At 45.0% G+C, this 19,490-nt stretch overlaps 1 protein-coding gene across 1 annotated transcript; it reads left to right on the top strand.

Moving 5' to 3' along the window:
- The first annotated feature begins 1,332 nt into the window (after nt 1-1,332).
- Nucleotides 1,333-17,148, top strand: Rnf114 (ring finger protein 114). The gene is made up of 6 exons (XM_076849183.2): nt 1,333-1,496; nt 5,639-5,789; nt 8,996-9,102; nt 9,390-9,504; nt 13,253-13,360; nt 15,280-17,148. The coding sequence occupies exons 1-6, from the start codon at nt 1,357-1,359 to the stop codon at nt 15,343-15,345; spliced, it is 687 nt and encodes a 228-aa protein (XP_076705298.1). The 5' UTR covers nt 1,333-1,356; the 3' UTR covers nt 15,346-17,148.
- Nucleotides 17,149-19,490: the final 2,342 nt, after the last annotated feature.

Raw genomic sequence — 19,490 nt, 5'->3', positions numbered from 1 at the left:
GTAACTTATGAAGCCCCATTTTTATGGGATCCTTGAGTCTCACCCCGGGTCTCTCCAGTTTGTATCAGATCATTTGCTGCCTTCTCTTCAACACCTAGCAGCATGCTGGCACCTAAAGCTATTGTATGTACACTTACATGCCAGCGTCTCCCTGTTTAAAGCTCTTTGCAAACCAAGACTCTGTCCCTTTCCATTTGCACCCAGGCTAAGTACTGCTGGAGCAGTAAACACTTGAAGAATTGTTAGTAAGGAAGGCAGGTGAGTGTGAGTCACTCCGTTGCCCCTTAGTGGTGAAAATAGGAATTTCTCCTGGTTCTCCCATACCAGTTTGGCAGTATTGAAACGTGCTGAAATCAAGATATTATCTATTCACAGGTTTAGAAATGTAGTAATACATAAGGAGAGAAATTCTATCTAATTTAGATATGTACAGTGATAAACTTTACATGCTGCCTGAGGCTGAGCTAAGACTTTGAGTGCAAAGAGTTATATGATTTAGGGTCTCAATTCAAGGTTAGCCTAAGCAATTTAGGGAGACCCTAGATAACAGCCAGACTCTGTCTCAAAATAAAATATAAAAAAGGCTGGGGATGTAGCTCAGTGGTTAAGCGTCCCTTGGGGCAATCCATGGTTAAAAAAATAAAATGCACCAAACTGACTTCTGAGTTAGACAACCCAAAAGGAGAAAGGATGGGAACTACCGGTACAAGATTCTCAGGAATCTTCTTGGGCAAACTGCTCAAAATTAAGGTTGTACGCGGTGGCCCACACCTGTAATCCCAGCAGCTCAGGAGGCTGAGGCAGGAGGATAGCGAATTCAAAACCAGCCTCAGCAAAAGCGAGGTGCTAAGCAACTCAGTGAGACCCTGTGTCTAAATAAAATACAAAATAGGCCAGGGGATGTGGCCCAGTGGGCCGGAGTTCAATCCCCGGTAGCCGCCCTCAAAAAAAAAAAAAAATAGAATAACTAACGTTGTATTAGTTATCTGTCGCTGCATAACGAAACACCCCCAAACTTAACAATTTAAGCAATACATATTTATTGTCTCCCAGTGCCCGTGGGCGAGGGTCGTGGGCACGGCTCGTGGGCACGGTGTAGCTGGCTCCTCTTCTGAGACTCACCAGGGTCTAACCCACACGTTGGCTGGGCATCATTCTCACCTGGACGCTCAGATAGAGAGGAACTCCCCGGCTCGCAGAGGCTGAGACGGAACCCGTTCGCACTCGGCAGCGGCCTGGAGGCCCCGCCCCGCGCTCAGAGGCCCCGCCCCGCGCACGCGCCGCCGCCGCTCGGCCCCGCCCCTCGCCTCCTCCCTCGCGGCCGGCGCAGCACGGCGCTCGCTCGGCGACAGCAAGATGGCGGCGCAACAGCAGCCCCGTGAGGGCGTTACGCAGCTGGCGGGGTCCGCGGCGGAGGCCGACCCCCTGGGCCGCTTCACGTGTCCCGTGTGCCTGGAGGTGTACGAGAAGCCGGTGCAGGTGCCCTGCGGACACGTGTAAGTGGGAGCTGGGCTGGCAGGGGAGCGCCTGGCGGGAGGGAGCCGAGCCGGGAGCGAGGCCCGATGGGGGCCCGCGCGGCCGAGCGGCGGCCCAGAGGGGCCCTCGGAGCGTCCTCCGCCCGCGGCGCCGGCGCCTGGGCGGGACAGGGGCGCGGCGCTGGCGTCAGGACCGTTGCGCGAACTTGGCGCAGCGCTGAGCCGCCAGAGACGGGAGAGAACCCGTCGGCCGAGGCCGGGAGCTGTCGGCGTCCCGCTTCCTCCAGTGCGGGACCCGCGGCCTGAGCAGTGTCGGGGTGCAGACGGGACTGCCCATCAGGAGCTCGGTGTGAGGGTGTCCCGCGCTGCCGCAGGCGCCGGGGCGGGCGGGCCTGAACCCGAGCCTTGCCCCGTCACGCACACCTAAGCCGAAAAATCGAAGAAAACCTGGCCACCTGCTTCCAGCTGCTCAAGAGTTGGCATTTTCTTCGTTGCCGCCCTCCGTGCTGATCACGGGCATCACCTTGGCATTGGTCTTGGGGACCCCATTACTCTCAGCAGACACAATAGGCACTTGTTGGGACACAGGGGCATTATTCCTACAGCAGCCCTGCTGCGGGGCTGGGGAGGGGGACGCCGGGAACCACTTTACAGGTGCATAAGCCCAGGAGACTGAGACTCACTCGCATCGCAGGTGTCCTGTTTTGCTAGCCCTGAGAACCTAGAGCTTCGTGGCCACACAGGCTTTTTGTTGCTTCAGGCGCGCTAAGCTCTTTCCAGCCTGGGGCTATTCCTTTCTGCAGTTCAGTTAACCTGGAATTCTTGCCCCATTCACACCTTCCCACCCCTGCCCCACAGAACCTTCTCAAGCTTAAATCACCTCCTTCAGTTATCTCCTGGAGCTCCCTGTTGCCCAAAATAGTTTCCTGGTGCCTAAGCAGAGTTCTGATCATCCAGATTCTAATCATGCAGTCAACTGAGATGTTTGTATGTCCTGTGTGTGCCAGAATCCGCAAGAACATGATCCCTGCCCTCAGTTTATAGTCCAGTGAATTGATTATTTATAATAATAATAATCAATTATTGATAATTTATAATCAATTCACTGGACTGCAAGTGGTTTACAGGGTTTAAGCCTGTGTGGGTAGGTATTAACATTTGTAAAAAAGATGACCCAGCACAGTAACCATCTGAAAAGCAGTGAAATTTGAATTTTCCTTGGGTCACCTGAACCTTTCCTGGGTAAGAGGGCAAGGAACAGTACTGGGATCCAAGCCTTGTCTCCTCTCCTCTACTCACTGTACCAGCTTCCTGTGTTGAGCAGTTCAGTGCGATTGAAGACAGACAGATGCATCTTGGTGAGGGCAGCAAAGGTGTCTCATAGCTCCAGCTCTGCTCTCTGCTTAGTTGATTTTTAATTTGGACATCATGATAGCTGTGGCTGGGACGTTGGATTTAAAACAACAACAACAAAACCTTTATTTTTAAAGATCAGAAAGATTGCCATTTGCAGTGGTGCACACCAAGTAATCCCAGCAACTGAGGCAGGAGGATTGCAGATTCAAGATCAGCAACTTAGTGAGACCCTGTCTCAAAATAAAAAGGTTGGGGAGGTAGCTCAGTGACAGAGCACCCCTGGGTTCAATCCCCAGTACTGAGGGGAACAAAGGAAAAGACCTGAATGACTGCATACACCTCAGTCAAGTGGTATTCAGGGGAAGAAAGGCTGGAAGCTAGGTGCCCAAGAAATGGGATTTCTTCATAGTAGTGTGATAGAGCGTTTGGAATGCTGAAACCCTATTAATAGGAAATAGAAACTGAAAGTCAACCCAGTATAGTTTAAAAGCAGCTTGACTGAGCATGATGATGCACAGCTGTGATACCACTGACTGGGGAAGCGGATTGCAAGTTCCAGACCAGCCTTAGCAAAACCCTGTCCCAAAAAGGGCTGGGAATGTGGCTCGGTGGTTAATTAAGTATCCCTGGGTTCAGTCCCCGATATCACCCCCCCACACACACACACACAGAAAAAGGCTTGTTTAGGTATAACTCAGGTATAAAAGGGGCTTTGATAGATGAGCTGTACCATGAGCTGTTTGCTGAGGATAAATGGTTGGTTTTATCAATTTGCTTGCTGGGTTCTGTGACCCTCTGTGCCCCCTTGAAGAGGCAGTGCCACAATGGCCATGAGGTCATGCTTCCTCTCCTACCTTGTCACTTGTGTTCTCTCTTTAGTCAGCTATGTCACAGCCTCAAAGATCTTCCTTTTTGCCCTTGAGACATGCCTTTGCATTTGGTATCATTTCAGATCTGTGTGTCTATCTTAATAATCAGGTTTTAGTTCAAATGTCACCTCAAGTTTCCTGTGGTTGCCCCAACTGATCTCTTTGCCTTGTTTTATTTATTTCATATACTTAATCACTATGTGAAATTGACATGTGTTTTCCTCTACTTTAGAATATAGCATCATGAGGACAGAGACCTCTCATTTTCATTCTGCCCTCAAGCAAATGAGTAGGCCCCCTTACCTGTACTAGACTACCTTATACTAGCCTAGCAGCATTTTTATGTCCTGGGTGGCTGGGGGCTATCAGGGATTGAACCCAGGTGTGCTTAACCACTGAGCCACATCCCCAGCCCATTTTTTATATTTTATTTTGAGACAGGGTCTTTTTAAATTGCTTTGAACCTCACTAAGTTGCTGAGGCTGGCCTTGAACTCCCGATCCTCTTGCCTCAGCCTCCTGAGCAGCTGGGATTACAGTTGTGCACCACCATGCCCAGCATGGATGAAAAAATTCTTAGAGACACTAAAACATCATCAGGTGTACAGAAGGGTGCCTTTGATTATACATCCTGAGTGCTGACAGAATCTGTTAATCCTACCTTGAAATAAAATTGGAGCCTAGCATGGTGGTACTTGCTTATGGTCGTAGGAGGCTGAGGCAGAAGGAGAACTTGAGCTTATATATTTGAGACCAACATGGGCAACATAAACCCCTATCTTAAAGAAAAAGTTGAGAATCTGTTACATTGGGTAAGTAGCCCAGCGTATTTTCATGCTTATTTCTTCTTCTTCTTCTTCTTTTTTTTTTAATATTGTTTTAGGTGTCAATGGACCTTTATTTTATTTGTTTATATGCAATGCTGAGAATCGAAGCCAGGGCCTCACACATGCTAGGCAAGTGCTTTCCCACTGAGCCACAACCCCAGCCCTGTATACCGAATTTCAACATCACCTGCCTACGTTTTAGGGAAGAAACTGTCTTTTTTTTTTTTTTTACACTTCTTCAAATTCAGTAAGTCCTCAAGTCATACTGCCTCTAAATTGTATCCTGAATTCATTCTTTTTTGTCAGGACTTCACAGTCCCTTGCCTATAGTCATTTATTAGGTTTGTACTTTATTTCTTCCCATCTTAAAAAAAAAACAAACAAAATAAAGTTCTGTTGTCCATGATGCGCCGGAGTTGTTTTTCTGTAAGTCAGATTTGGTCTTTTTGCTTTGAACCTCTGGCTTTCTGCTGCTTCTGAGGAAGTTTATTAGACTTATCTTCTTAAGTGCATCATAAATTTTAAACCTAAGGGCCTGGAATAGTCTTCCCTTCCTCTGGCAGCAGAACTCTTTAAGGCTGATCACGGAGGCTACTTCTGAAGTCTTGCCAACCTTGTTCTCCTTAGGTTACAACTATTGTTCTTGGCTTTGTGTTCCCACAGTGCTTTGCTTTCACCTCTGATGACAGCAGTTCCCATTTACTGTGCATTTCTTTTGTGGTAGACAATATACTAAGGGTCTGCTAAACATATTCCATCCTCCCAAACAGTCCTAGAGGTAGACACTGCCATCTTCATTTCATAGAGGAGAAAATTACGCCCACCAAGTCCCTCAGTGGCAGGGGCTAGGGTTTGAAGCCTCAACATTATTGGGTTTTACCTGTATCATGATACTTCGTGTTTATTTGTTACTGGACCTGTGTGTTCTTCATAGTCTGCTGCTACCCTCAACAACAATTTTTCTGTCCTAGAAGATGTTAGTATTTTAATTGGGTGTAGGGGACAAATTGTTTTTAATCCATTACTCATTGATGTCCTTTTAAAAGTTTATCCACATTTGTTGTCTTGTCTCCATGATGCATGACGGAGGTTCTCTGTGTGTCTTGTTCTAGCTTTTGCTCTGCATGCCTGCAGGAATGTCTGAAGCCGAAGAAACCTGTCTGTGGGGTGTGTCGCAGCGCTCTGGCACCTGGCGTCCGAGCTGTGGAGCTCGAGCGGCAGATTGAGAGCACAGAGACTTCTTGCCATGGCTGCCGTAAGAATGTATGTGGAAGTAACATGGAAGAGTCATTATCCTGTGATGAGATGGGTAAAGCGTAGAGCTGTTGCCACGGCGTTTCTGAAGTTAGAGCATGACTAGGTGACTAACAGCACGTGTGCATGCCAGTTATCTGTGGTGATGGCTGTGCTGTTTTCATTTTTGTAACCCTATCTACTGGTTTTTTGTTTCTTTTTTCATGAGTTGGTTGGATATAGTATATATTTTAGCTTTGAAAGTCAGGAATAACTAATCCATTTGTTCCTATGAGATCTATTTTCCAAAGTATTAAACTCAATTTGAATTAGAATATAATGACATTTTATGGTTGTTTAAAATATAAAATGAAGCTGGGCATGGTACACAGGTGACTTAGGAGGCTGGCAAGTTCAAGATCATCTTCAGCAATTTAGTAAGACCCTGAGCAGCTTAGCAAGACCCTGACTCGGAAAAAAAAAAAAATGCTGGGCTATTGCTCAGTGGTGAAGCAACCTGGGTTTAAAAATAAACTGTAAAATGAAGTTGGTGACTCAAAGCTCAAAGAAGTTATCTACTGTAAAGAGTTTGAAGGGAAACTTTATAATCTGTATCATTAGAGATATGAATTTAATAGTTAAACTTTTTAGCACTTGCTGGGGAAGAATCATGATGGAAATATGAAATCATAATTTTAATAGCATTATCTAACGTTTGAAATGCATTCATGCTCTAAACAGTACAAAAATATAAAATACCATAGGCTGCTTCTTCAGAGATTATCATTGCAAAAGCAGTTCAATTTAGAAGTCTGCCTGACATTTATACCCTTTGGCAAATGCAGATAAAATTTTTATAAATAATAGGTATAGTTTTTTTTTTTAGAAAATGGGATCATACTACATATTTTGTAACGTTTTTGACTTCTAGAAGTTTTGTTTCACTTAATCGGGCAGTCCTGCTTGTCAGTTTTATTATTTTTAAAGCAAGTATATAGGTGGCCATAGTATGGACATATTTTATCTCCTTCCTTTCAGAGTGAGTTAGTATTAGGTGTATATAGCAGGGCTATTATAGTGCTATCTTAAGACTAGTTCCCATCCCTTTTAATTAGGAGCTCCTTGGTTGGTAAGCTTAAAGTTAACAAATTCTTAAGCTAGAGGTAAGACAGATTCGTCGTGGTAAGCTGGAATTCAGATAACAACCCCCCCACCCTTGGCAGTTGAATTTAGAAACTTTAAAATTACTCAAATAAAATTTCCTCTTACCTTCATCTTTCTTCATGCACACATGGTATTTCTTTTTTCCCCTGCCGAATGCTTTTGTTTTTCTCCATTTTAAAGATTAGTGATTGCACACCTATAGTCCCAGCTCCTTGGGAGGCTAAGTAGAGATGACTGGAGTTTGAGACCACCTGGCTGACATAATGAGACCCAGTCTCAAAAAAAAAACAAAACAAACTTGAGCACAGTGGTGCATACTTGTAATCCCAGCAACTCAGGAAGCTGAGCCAGAAGGATCACAACTTCAAGGCCAGCCTCAGCAATTTAGTGAAGCCCTAAAGAGTTAGTGAGACCCTATCTCAAAAAAAAAAAAAAAAAAATGGAGAAAGGGCTGGAGATGTGGTTCAGTGCTTCAGCGACCCTGGGTTCAATACCTGGAACCAAAAAAGAAACCAAGAGATTAATTATTGTACCATACATACCTCAAAAATTATTTTTGTTCCCTTACCCACCCTTTTTCTTTATTCCATACACTTTTTCTTTCTTTGTGCCTTATAGTCCTGCCTACTTGGGAGGCAGTGGCAGGATTGATTGCTGATGTGCAGGAGTTCAAAGCCTGCCTGGGCAACATAGCAAAACCCTGTTTCAAAAAGCAAACGGTGCTGGGCATGATGATGCACACATGTAATCCCAGTGACTCTGGATGCTGAGGCAGTTTAAAGCCAGCCTCAGCAATTTAGTGTCTGAGCAATTCAGTTAGATCCTGTCTCTAAATAAAATACAAAATAGGACTGGGGGTATGGCTCAGTGGTTGAGTTAAATCCCTGGTACCAAAAAAAGAAAAAGCAAAAAACAATCTGGGTACAGTGGTTCACACCTGTAATCCTAGCAGCTCAGGAGGCTGAAGCCTGAGGATCGAAAGTTCAAGGCCATCCTCAGCAACTTAGTGAGACCCTGTCTCCAAAAAAGGGCTGGAGATATGGCTTGGTGGTCAAGCACCTCTGGGTTCAATCCCTGTACGTACGTACATACATACATAACATACATAAATAAATAAACAACAAATAAATAAATGCAGTACACAGGGTAGGGGATGTCGCTCAGTGGTAGAGCACTTATCCTGGCATGCACAGGCCCTGGGTTAGATTTCTAGTACTTCCAAAAACAGTGCCGGGGAAGCCAGGTACTGTGGTGCACACCTATAATCCCAGCTACTTGGGAGAATGAGATAGGAGGATTGTAGGTTCAAGGTCAATCTGGGCAACTTAATGAAACCCTGTCTCAAAAAATTAAGAACTCTTAATTAAGAATATAATTCCAGGGCTGGGTTTGTGGCTCAGTGGTAGAGTGTTTGCCTAGCAAGTGTGGGGCCCTGGGTTCTATCCCCAGCACCACATATAAGTAAATAAAGGTATTGTGTCCAACTACAACTAAATAATAAATATTTTTTAAAAAATGTAATTCTGGGGGTCTGGGGAGATAGCTCAGTAGTAAAGCACTTGCCTTCCATGCATGAGGGTCTGGGTTCAATCCCCATCACCATATAACAAAAAAATAAATGCAAGGATGTAATTCTATAGCTCAATGGCAGAGTACCTCTGGGTTCAGTTCCTGTTATATTTCCCCACCACCCTGCAACCTGTGATGAAGTATTTTTTGGACTTTTTTTTCCTCTTTCCATCTTATAACCTAGATTGAGTATAGAAAACTTTTTAAAAAAACACCACTTGATTTGGAGCATGTCTATAAGGTCTTTGTATATCATGAGTAAAGCAAACCTCTAGAAGAATTATTTTAGAGTAGAAGCAGATGTCATGGTTTTGTCAAGTGGAAAACATCAGCCTTTTTATTAATGGTTCTACAGTCACTGTTCTACCCCATCAGTATAGTCAGGAGTGTAGTGAGGTTGTTTGCCAGGGTAATGTAGGTCCAGTTTTCGTCTTGCCCTTGCTTTGGGACCATTTGCCTGATATAAGGTGCTAACTTGTGGATTCTGATTCTTCCTATTCAAGTTCTTCCTATCTAAGATCCGAGCCCACGTGGCTACCTGTTCCAAATACCAGAACTACATCATGGAAGGTGTGAAGGCCACTACTAAGGACGCATCCCTTCAGCCAAGGTCAGTAACTCAGTCACCCCCTTAGCTGGAGTTCATTTTCTGCTACTAAGTTATTGGGGACTTTATACTCTAGGGTTTAAAATTGATTCAAGTTTGTTGTTCTGGGGCACTCTGACGTTCACTTCAAATGTTAGCTGTGCTGTTATTTTCTAAACACTTGACCTGATTTGGAAGTGATAATCAGAATCCTTCTCTCACACAGTTAGTGAACTCTGTTCTTTCTTGATTGAAGTTGTGTGGAAAGGTGTTTACAGAGATATTTTTTTCTTCTGCCTTTCATCTTTCAGGAATGTCCCAAATCGTTACACCTTTCCTTGTCCTTACTGCCCCGAGAAGAACTTTGATCAGGAAGGACTTGTGGAGCACTGCAAATTATCCCACAGCACGGATACCAAATCTGTGGTAAGACTTTTTTATTTGAATGGGGGAATAAGTCATACTTACATGAAAATTATAGGATTTGTGAACTTCTGTGTACCCTTCACCTAGATTTCCAAATTAACATTTTACCATAACATTTGGGCATAACTTATAGATACCATGACTCTTAGACCTTTAAATACTTCGGCATATATCCAAAGTTTTTTTTTTTATAAAATTACACTTTTTGTAATTGTATTTAGAAAATTTAACATCTGTGGAATCCATGTTTAAATTTTAATAGTTGTGTTCTTCATCATGATTTCGCCCCAAGAGGATGCGGGGATGGTATGGAAGTGCTGTGTATTTTGGGTGCCATCTTAGTGTCATGTGATGTCTTTGGGTCCTTTTTATTGATGGACCTTTATTTTATTTATTTAAATGCAGTTGGGTTGGGGTTGTGGCTCAGTGGCACAGCACTTGCCTTGCACATGGGAGGCACTGGGTTTGATCCTTAGCACCACATAAAAATGAAAAAAACAAAGATATTATGTCCGTGTATAACGAAAAAAAAAAATAAATGCGGTGCTGTGGGTCAAACCCAGTGCCTCTCATGTGCTAGGCAAGTGCTCTACGCCCAAGCTCCAACTTGGGCCCAGCTTTGAGTAGTTTTGTGTAGTTGCTGTCCCCTCTAAATGGGATGGGCTAACGCAGCACCTGCTTCACTCATTTGCCTTACTAGTCTGTCCCCAAGAGCACTTGTGTTTGCAACATTTGTACCTTGGCTCTCTCCTTCCCTCCTGTGTTGAGGAAAGACTCCTTTCTACATCTTGCTCTTCTCTCTCCTTTTTCCCCATACCAGGGATTGAACCTGGGGTGCTTAATCACTGAGCCATGTCTCTAGCCCTTTTGATTTTTTATTTTGAGACAAGGTCTCATAACTTGCTGAGGCTGTCTTTGAACTCCTGTTACTCCTGCCTCAGCCTCCTAAGTTGCTGGGATAACAGGTGGGCACCTGTCCATCTCACTCTTCTTAACTGTATTCTCTGGTCTAGGTAAAGGACCCAGACTAGGACCTGGCACATTGCCTTTGCTGTCTAATTGATGGGAAGAATATCCGATCCTGTTTGCTTTCTCTAATAGCATTAAGTTTCTTTGCCCTCCAAATTGTGGCTTTTCAGTGCTGCTCTGTCCTCTGCAGAGTCCAGCTTCTACTTCTACCATCCTGCTGACATCATGTTCTGTGTGTCCCAGCTAGTCTTTTAATAAAAGTCCTTGTTTTCCATCATCTCTAAAATTTTAAGAATTTGTTTCTTTGTAGATAGCTTTTTTTTTTTTTTTGGCACTGGGGGTTGAACTCAGGCAATCAACCACTGAGCCACATCCTCTGCCCTATTTTGTATTTTAGAGACAGGGTTTCACTGAGTTGCTTAGTGCCTCCCCATTGCTGAGGCTGGCTTTGAATTCTCGATCCTTCTGAGCTGCTGGGATTACTTGGCTGATAGCTTATTATATGAAAAGTGGACTATAAAAAAATCTCTCTCCAGGGCTGGGAATGTAGCTCAGTAGTAGAGCACTTGCTAGCATGTGTGAGGCCCTGGGTTAAATCCAAATCCCCACCACCTCAAAAAAATGGGAGCTTCTTTCCAACCCTTCCCCTAAGTCTGTTCCCCCATAGCATCAGTTGGCCTCAGTCTGTCTTTTATTTATTTTATGTATGTATGTGAAACTGGGCCCTCTATCACTGAGCTACTCTCCAGACCTTTTTATATTATTTGAGACAGGTTCTTGCTCAGTTGCCCAAGCTGACCTCAAACTTACAGTCCTCCTGCCTCAACCTCCTGAGTAGCTGGGATTATACCACACCTGGTTTCTCAGTTTTTATGGGGTTTTTTGGTTTGGTTTTTGTTTTGGTACCAGGAATTCAACCCAGAGCCACGCCCCCAGTCCTTTTATATATATTTTTTTCCCCTTAGTTGTAGATGGACACAATATCTTTATTTATTTTTTATTAATTTATTTTTTTGAGGATCGAACCCAGTGCCTCATGCGTGCAAGGTAAGTGCTCTACCACTGAGCTACAGCCCCAGCCCCCCAATCCTTTTTTTGTATTTTATTTAGAGACAGGATCTCACTGTGTGGCTCAGAGCCTGAGTTCCTGAGGCTGGCTGTGAATTCGAAATCCTGCCTCAGCCTTCCTAGCCATTAGGGATTACAGGTGTGCACCACTTTCTTTATGGTTTTGTAGTTTTTTTCTGTATTCAGATTTGGTAACTATGCTATACCATGGTGACAAATCAGCTTTTCAGGACATTGGACAATCACAAATAATTTATTATTCTCGCCCCAAAATAGTCATTTTTCCAATATTTATATTTTTTACATAGACGATTACTAAAATTTCAACGAGCAGATGTCAGTCTGGATGGGTCATAACATCTGTTATGATTCCAGAATGATAGTCTGGTATGTCTTCTTTGGCTGCACTAGATGAGAGGAGAGAAGCGTTCTAAGCTGGTCCAGTAGCACATGTCTATAATCCCAATGGTTTAGGAGGCTGAGGCGGCAGGATTGAAAGTTCAAGGCCAGACTGGGTTAAGACTTAGCCAGATAAAGAGCTCAGTGGTAGAGTGTTCCTGGGTTTAATTTCGAGTACCAAAAACAAGTAAATTATTGCCATAAATTCTAACATCCTTGTGTGTTTATCTTTTGCTTAACTGTATATCTGTTGGTTGGTTGGTTTTTGAGTGCTGGGGATGGAACCCAGGCCATTGAGCATGCTAGGCACGCGCTCTACTGCAGACTTCTATCCCCAGCCCTGTTGGTGCATGTTTATAAGATACAGTCTTGGAGGTGAATTGATTTGGGCAATGGTTAACTGCACTCTTAATTTTGATAGCCCCTGTTTTCTGGTATGACAGCCTAATTTGCTTCCCCTCTCTCCTTCTTCCTTTCCCTTTGGCACCCTGAAGTTCCTCTGGTGGTTTTGTTTCTGTTGAGACCTTTTTTCCTTCAGCTTCTGGCCTCTGTCCTAGTTCCTCTCCCTCTATAGCTGCTTAGCTCTCAAGCTCTCAGCCCTTCACTTTGGAAGCCATTTTCTCTTCAGTCTCTAGGCTGTATTCTAGCTCCACAGCTTCTTGCTGCCTATTCCACTTGTTGCTCTGTTATCCAAAATTCATCTCTTGCCAGTCTCCTCTATCCCTGTGTGCCTTGCAGTTGGCTAGGGTTACATCCCTAAGCTGAAGCATGATACGAACCTCTTTCCTGAATTCTCCGTCATGTGATGCTGCCACCCGCTAGCTTCTCTGTCTGCCTCTCCATGGACCTCTAGTCTTCAAAGCTCAAATCAGCCTGTTGGATCGCTTTCTGGTGTGATCCCAGTCATCTGAGCATTTACTTTGTCAACATGCACATAAGGCTGTACTGTACTTCCTGGGCCATAATTAATCTGATTATTTACTTGGTTGTCCTTGGGTTTTTTGGATCAGCTTGTGTGCTGGGTTGGAAGGCCATATTCCAACCCCCACAGGACTGGCCCCTTTTTGACTACAGTAGCCTTTCAGAAGGGATGATACTATGACTTAAGTGACCACCCACACCCACGTGTCATTTGATTGAAGCAGGAGACTTGAAGTGTTCTCTGGGATTCTGGTGTGCACAGGAAGGAGGACTAGGTGTTCCTCACTAGGTGTCAGGAAAACCATCCTGGAGAAGAGACAGCCAGCAGGTCTCAGAGGGCTGGAGTCCATTCAGAAGTCAGATGCCTGAGATCTTGCTTCTTTGTTGAAAGGTCTGTCCAATATGTGCCTCAATGCCCTGGGGAGACCCCAACTACCGAAGCGCCAACTTCATAGAACACATCCAACGCCGGCACCAGTTTTCCTATGACACTTTTGTGGTGAGTCGTATTTCTCCCCTAGGGGACAGCAGAACTTCTCACTGTCTCTGAGAAGAGGAAGGGGGGCCTGTTATCCAGCCTTGTCTCTATGCAACAGCTCCCAGGTCCTTGCATGGCAGCCGTGCAGTGTCTTCTCCTGGCAGCCAAGTGATCGGAGTGCTGTTAAGATGATCTTGACAGTTACTGGGACGATACAGTGAAGCTTGCTCCTGCCCTGCCCCCATTTTGCCCCACTTTTTTCTAGGGTTGGGGGAACTGGATATTGTACCCAGTGTGGGGGGGGTGGTTCTCTACCACTGAGCCACATTCCTGGTCCTTTTTATTTTTTTGAGACAGGGTCTCTCTGTTACTTAGGGCTTTGCTAAATTGCTGAGGCTGGCTTTGATCTTTGAAGATCCTCCTGCCTCAGCCTCCCTAGCCACTGGGATTACAGGTATTCACCATCATGCTTGGCCCTCCAGCTTTCTTTTTGTAGGTATAATTTCTGCCTGTTACACAGCTTAGTTTGGGAACCTCAGGCTCAGATGCCCCTGAGGATCAGGCAAAGAATAGAAATGGTCCTCAAAAGAATTTGTAGCTGATAGGGTATGCTGCCATCAAGCACAGCTGATTGTTGTTGTGGGAGTGCAGGCCCAGGACTCAGGTGTGGCTCAGTGGTAGATCACTTGCCCAGCATGCACTGGGCCTGGGATTTGAAGCAATGCTGCAGTGTCAAGTTAAGATTTTAGAGTAGTGTTTACTCTTTCTGTGTGTGTTTTTGGGGATTGAACCCAGGGGTGCTCTACCACTGAGCTACATCCCAAGCTTTTTTTATTTTAAGAAAAGGCCTCATTAAATTCCCAAGGTTATCCTATAATTTCTGATCCTATTGCCTCAGCCTCCTGAGGCACTGGGTTTATAGGTATGTCCCATCATGCCTGGCAGAGTAGTGTTTACTCTTAATGGCTGTATTTCAGGATATGACAAAAATTTTTTCCTAGGTTGTCAAAAAAAATATTGATTCTCAGGGCTGGGGATGTGGCTCAGTGGTAGACTGTTTAACTAGCATGTGTGAGGCCCTGTATCCGGTCCCCAGCACTGCAAAAAACATAGATTTATTCTTGCTAGGCGTGGAGGTACACAACTATAATCTCAGCAACTCAGAGACTGAGGCAGAGGATCGAAAGTTAAAGGGCAGCCTTGGCAATTTAGTGAGACCCTGTCTCAAATTTTTAAAGCCAGCTCAGTGGTAGAGCGCCCAGGGATCAATGTCGGGGGACACACAGGGCATGGTGATGCCTACCTGTAATCCCAGATGCTGGGGAGTCGGAGGCAGGAAGATGACAAGTTCAAGGCCAGCCTCAGCAGCTTAGCCAGACCCTGTATCAAAATTAAAAATAAAAAGTGTTAGGGAAGAGACTGGGTTCAATTCCTGGTATCAAAAAAAAAAGTATTGTATCTGACAATGTCTAAAACTCCAGACTTCAGTATAAGTATCCTTTTCATTAGTGCTGTAATGATGGATATAGTTCCTAAAAATGCCCAAGTAGATAATTTTGCCTCATTAAAGAAGAGTCGTTTTACTGTATTTCTGCTGTACCTTATGGCCCTCAGAAACCCCTGTCCTTCCTTGGCACTGAGGTCTGTGCTTACTAATGACTCTTCAGTCTGCATATGTCTGCATGTGTCTACCTTCTGGATCCATGAGCTAAACTGAGCGTGATGACTATTGTCTGTGGCAGGCTCTGTGTGCTGCCCAGGCCTCCCAGTCTCCAGTGGAGGAGGCAGCACAGACTGAGAGATGAAGAATTTGTCCATTTAATGCAGATGATGGGCTGGGGTCCCTGCCAGCTCTCACTAGACCCTATTGCTAGGGTGTTCTCCTGCTGAGGGTCTGTGCAGTTGTGGACATTTGCTGATTGTGTGTTTCTTGCCCTCAGGATTACGATGTTGATGAGGAGGACATGATGAATCAGGTGTTGCAGCGCTCCATCATCGACCAGTGAGCAGAGTCCTTGCTTTCCGTCTTGTGTTCTAGAGCTTCCATTACATGTTAAGTGTGAAACCTTTGACTCCTACACCTTAACTGTACAACAGACCTGGAAATGAGCCGTGGCATTGGGACAGGGTCACTTCTGACAGGGGGAACGGGTCCCCGGGTCAGAGCCCTCTTTTCCTTTGGGCTCTCGCCAAAGCTATCTTCCCCACTGTTAACCTTGTTTTGTCACCTGGTCTAGTCGCATTGGTCCTCAGTTAATTCCTAGAGCTTCTGCTGCCTCTTCTGGAAGAAAATCCAGTTTCTTCACCTCCATGTGTTCTTGTTTCACACAGTTCCTCCCATCCAGTATTCATCTCTCAGATCCTTTGAGCCAGCCAGGACCTTTTCTGGGTCACAAATAGCACAATGAAACAAGCGTCTCCTTTCCTTGCCCTGAGGTTTATGAGCTCTAGCCGCAGTGCAGCCGACCAGGGTTGACACTCCTCAGTGGTGGAGCTGCCTGTCCGTGGGGTGGGCAGTGGCTGCTAGAAGCTGAAGTTTGTACCCTGGGAAACATTTCAGGAACCCTCTTGGGGTGAACATTCTGGGTTTTGCATGATTTGATGCTGGAAATTTTATTAGTGATATTTTGCTACATTCCTGCAAACCCTTAGAATTAACTGGTTCAGTCTTAAATGCCTGCATGGTGCCTTTTTAGGATAAGGTATAACCATATATTTTTAGTGGAGGTGTTTCTAGGTTAGGAAAGTTAAACAGCATTTTTTCCATAAGTGGGGAAGGGAGTCAGCTAAGAGCAGGAGGGCCATAGCTTTTTGGTTTTCAAGCTAACAAAGTATTTTCACATGACTGGGTCACATTTACTTTTCTCTTTGAGGGCTTGTGTACATTCTTGTCCTGAAGCATGAAAAGGAGATAAAATGATTAAAAGGAAAAAGGTGTGGGGGATCTGGTGGCTACTAGTTCTTTTATCTTTTAATTGGTAACTTAGATTAAACTGAGCATTATTTTACTGTCACAAATGGTTTCTCTATGACATTTGTTTCAACATCCAAATTGCTGTTTTAAAACCCTGGCTTTCAACTCGTGAGAGAGGCTGTGGTGCACCCTGGTGTCTCTTACAAGACACACTGACTGCAAGGCACAGCACGCCCTCTGATGAGCAGTTAAAAGCTGTGTACTGGGAACATGGTTCAGTAGCTGTTCGAGAAGCTTGAGGCTGAGCATGTTTCATGAATATTAGTTCCAAGCTGAGAGCTGCCAGCTAATGTATAGGAGCAGAATCTCTAATGGACCAAAAGGCTTATGGATTTGGTTCATTCTTTTGTGTCACCCACCTCCAGTTTGAATATGGCAGTTTTTTCCTGGTCAGTGGCCAAGGTTGCAAATGGCTTTGGGCCTGTACCCTACTTCTGTGAGCTCTTCCCACCCACCATAAGAGCTAACTGCAGTTGCCTAATAACCAGCAAAGACAGGGGCCATTTGGGGCCATGTAGTTTTTTTTCTGATTTGTTATTACTTGGGAGGACCTACATGTTAAGGTCAGCTTCTTTACTGTAACTTCTGGGAAAAGTTCACTCAGACCTCCCTGAATTGAGATTGTCTCGGTAGAAACTTGGAGGGAAGTTTGATAAACCCTTCATTGGAGGGGATTGAGAAGAGCACAGACATCTCACTGGTGGAACCAAGAAACTAATTTCCTTGTATTAAGTGCACTTCATGTATTTCTAATAAGATGACTTTCCAGAAAGTGAAATTTGTTATGTTCTGGCTTTTAAAAGGTGAAATATAAATAAATTTCATAATTTATCCAGCTGGTGAGCTGTAGTGCCTGTTTTCATTGAATACCATTGGCTAAAGTCTGGACCTGGGGACCTCCAAACGGTTGCTATTCTGGGGGAATTTTCTGTCCCTGAGTCCAGCCTGGTTTCCAGTTATAGGTCTGACACTTCCCATCTGGGCTTCATGGGGGTCTGCCAGGCCTCTTTTTTAAAATGGATACAGCACCCACTTCTCAGAGTTAAGAGGCTCCAGCGAGGCAAGAGATGACATTTTCGCATAGAGAAGGCTTTAGACACAGCTTTCACTACGTGTGGTGGAGCAGCAGTGCGGGTGTTCAAGGGCAGCCTTCTGCAAGCTGACATTTCAGGTCCTGGGTGCTTCTAAGTGCTGCACTCTGCTACCAACAGACGTCCAGCCAGTGCTGCTTCCAGAACAGGGGGCTAATGATATTTGCCTCTAAAGGATATTAGAATTCAGAGCGCAGAGTGTGTGGAACCCTGGCCACAGTGCTGCTCTGTGGTACTCTGCTGCTGTGCTGCCTCCTGTTTCCCCATCCTGGTCCCAGAGACTCTTAAATTTATTTATTTATTCATTCGTGTATGTATTTCGTGGTGCTGGGAATTGAACTCAGAGCCTCAAGCCACATCCCTAGCCCCAGGACTTTAACATGGCCATGCTACCCTGGAGGCTAAGGTAGGAGATTCACAAGTTTGAGGCCAGCCTGGGCAACTTAGCAAGACCCTGTTGCAGTCAAAGGGTGTGTGTGTACTCAGTGGTAGAGCAAGAGCACTTGCCTGGCATGTGGCTCCCTGGGTCCAATCCCCAACACTCAAATAATGATGATAATGTGGCCCAAACTGCCCAGCGTCCCCACTCCACCCTGACTTCTCCCTCTTGTGTTTCATTCCATCTTGCAGTGGACTGCAGCAGTAAGCTATCCAGGACACCTGGAGTCCTTTCATGCCCTGCACCCATGCAGGCCACCTTTACCTAAGCATCAGTCCAATCCTGGACTGTGGTTACAGGTCAGGAAGTTGGGATCTGGGCTTTCATTTCCTTGAGGTCTTTTATATGCTAGCAATAAAAGCACTTACCATTACCAGCAAAGGTCAAGAAAGTGACATTTGCACTGAGACCAGAATGAAATGAGGCACTATCCCAGTGACCACATGGGGGAAGAGCATTCTGCACAAGTTCAGAGCACAGGTGTTAACTTGAGGCACTGCAGCAGAGGAGGCCCAGGAGCCATGGCGGAGTGGGGAGAAGAGTAAGTTGGGGTGTGGGAGACAGATGGCAGAGTCTACTGCCCAGACTTGGCTTTTCTCCCAGTGAGATGGCAGTATTGGGGGATTCTAAATGACCTAGGCCCCTGGCTGCATTTGGAGCAGGGACCAGGAGTAGCTGCTGCAAGAATCAGCAGATGATGATGGCTGGATCCATGTGGTGGTGGTGGTGAAATCTGGGTTAGGTATTGAAGGCAGTGTGTAAGCAAGAGGGGAGCATGGGTCAGTGGAGGTATCCCCACTGAGCTGGGGGAAGACTGCAGGAGGAGAGCTGGGGGAGACATGTTTATGACCCGTGCTTTGTCTAGGCCTGAGATTCCAAGTTCTAGCGTTATGCATAGGTACAGAAAGTGCCAGTCCTCAGGCACCTTCAGGAAATGGAGTAGGATGTACCTCAAATGCTGTTAAGTAACAGCAAGTACCTGATGATGTCAGTTAATCTGATGTCCACAATACATGAGGGCTGGGGTTGTGGCAGAGCACTTTATTGGCACGTGTGAGGCATTTGTTCAGTCTTCACCACATAAAAATAAATAGATGTGTCCATCTGTAACTAAAAGATACCTTTTTAAAATGCCTGTGGATTGAACTCCCTTGAAATGTCTTAGTAAATTTGTACATTTATTTTAAATAAATACATTAAACATACTTGAATATTATTTATATATAAATATATATAACCAAAAATAAGTACATATTTGAATATTGTCATCTGCAATGATAAAAGTGCTTACAGTTAGCCGGGCACGGTGGCACACACCTGTAATCCCAGCTACTCAGGAGGCTGAGGCAGGAGGATGGCAAGATCAAAGCCAGCCTCAGCAAGGGCGAAGCACTAAGCAAGTCATTGAGAACCTGTCTCTAAATAAAATACAAAGTAGGGCTGGGGATGTGACTCAGTGGTCAAGTGCCCTTGAGTTCAATTCCTGGTACCAAAAAAAATGCTTACATTCAATTTGGCCAAAAATGAAAGATTTTTTCATAGTGGAAAACTGACCAGTTTCTTGTGTTCAGGAACACACAGCATGTACTCAAGCACTTACGAACCAGCCCTGAGCTGGACACTGTGGGGTCACACGTCATTCAGATT

Source organism: Callospermophilus lateralis, chromosome 3, assembly GCF_048772815.1.
Source record: "Callospermophilus lateralis isolate mCalLat2 chromosome 3, mCalLat2.hap1, whole genome shotgun sequence".
NCBI lineage: Eukaryota > Metazoa > Chordata > Mammalia > Rodentia > Sciuridae > Callospermophilus > Callospermophilus lateralis.
The sequence above is the reverse complement of the archived record's forward strand: the minus strand, read 5'-3'. Positions and strand labels throughout refer to the sequence as shown.

Bases quoted from the DNA above. Each gene is read 5' to 3' on its own strand.
- Rnf114 (XM_076849183.2), top strand. From the start codon at position 1,357: ATGGCGGCGCAACAGCAGCCCCGTGAGGGCGTTACGCAGCTGGCGGGG. The intron at 5,790-8,995 runs GTATGTGGAAGT...TTCCTATTCAAG, and splicing joins GCCATGGCTGCCGTAAGAAT to TTCTTCCTATCTAAGATCCG. The intron at 9,103-9,389 runs GTCAGTAACTCA...TTCATCTTTCAG, and splicing joins GACGCATCCCTTCAGCCAAG to GAATGTCCCAAATCGTTACA.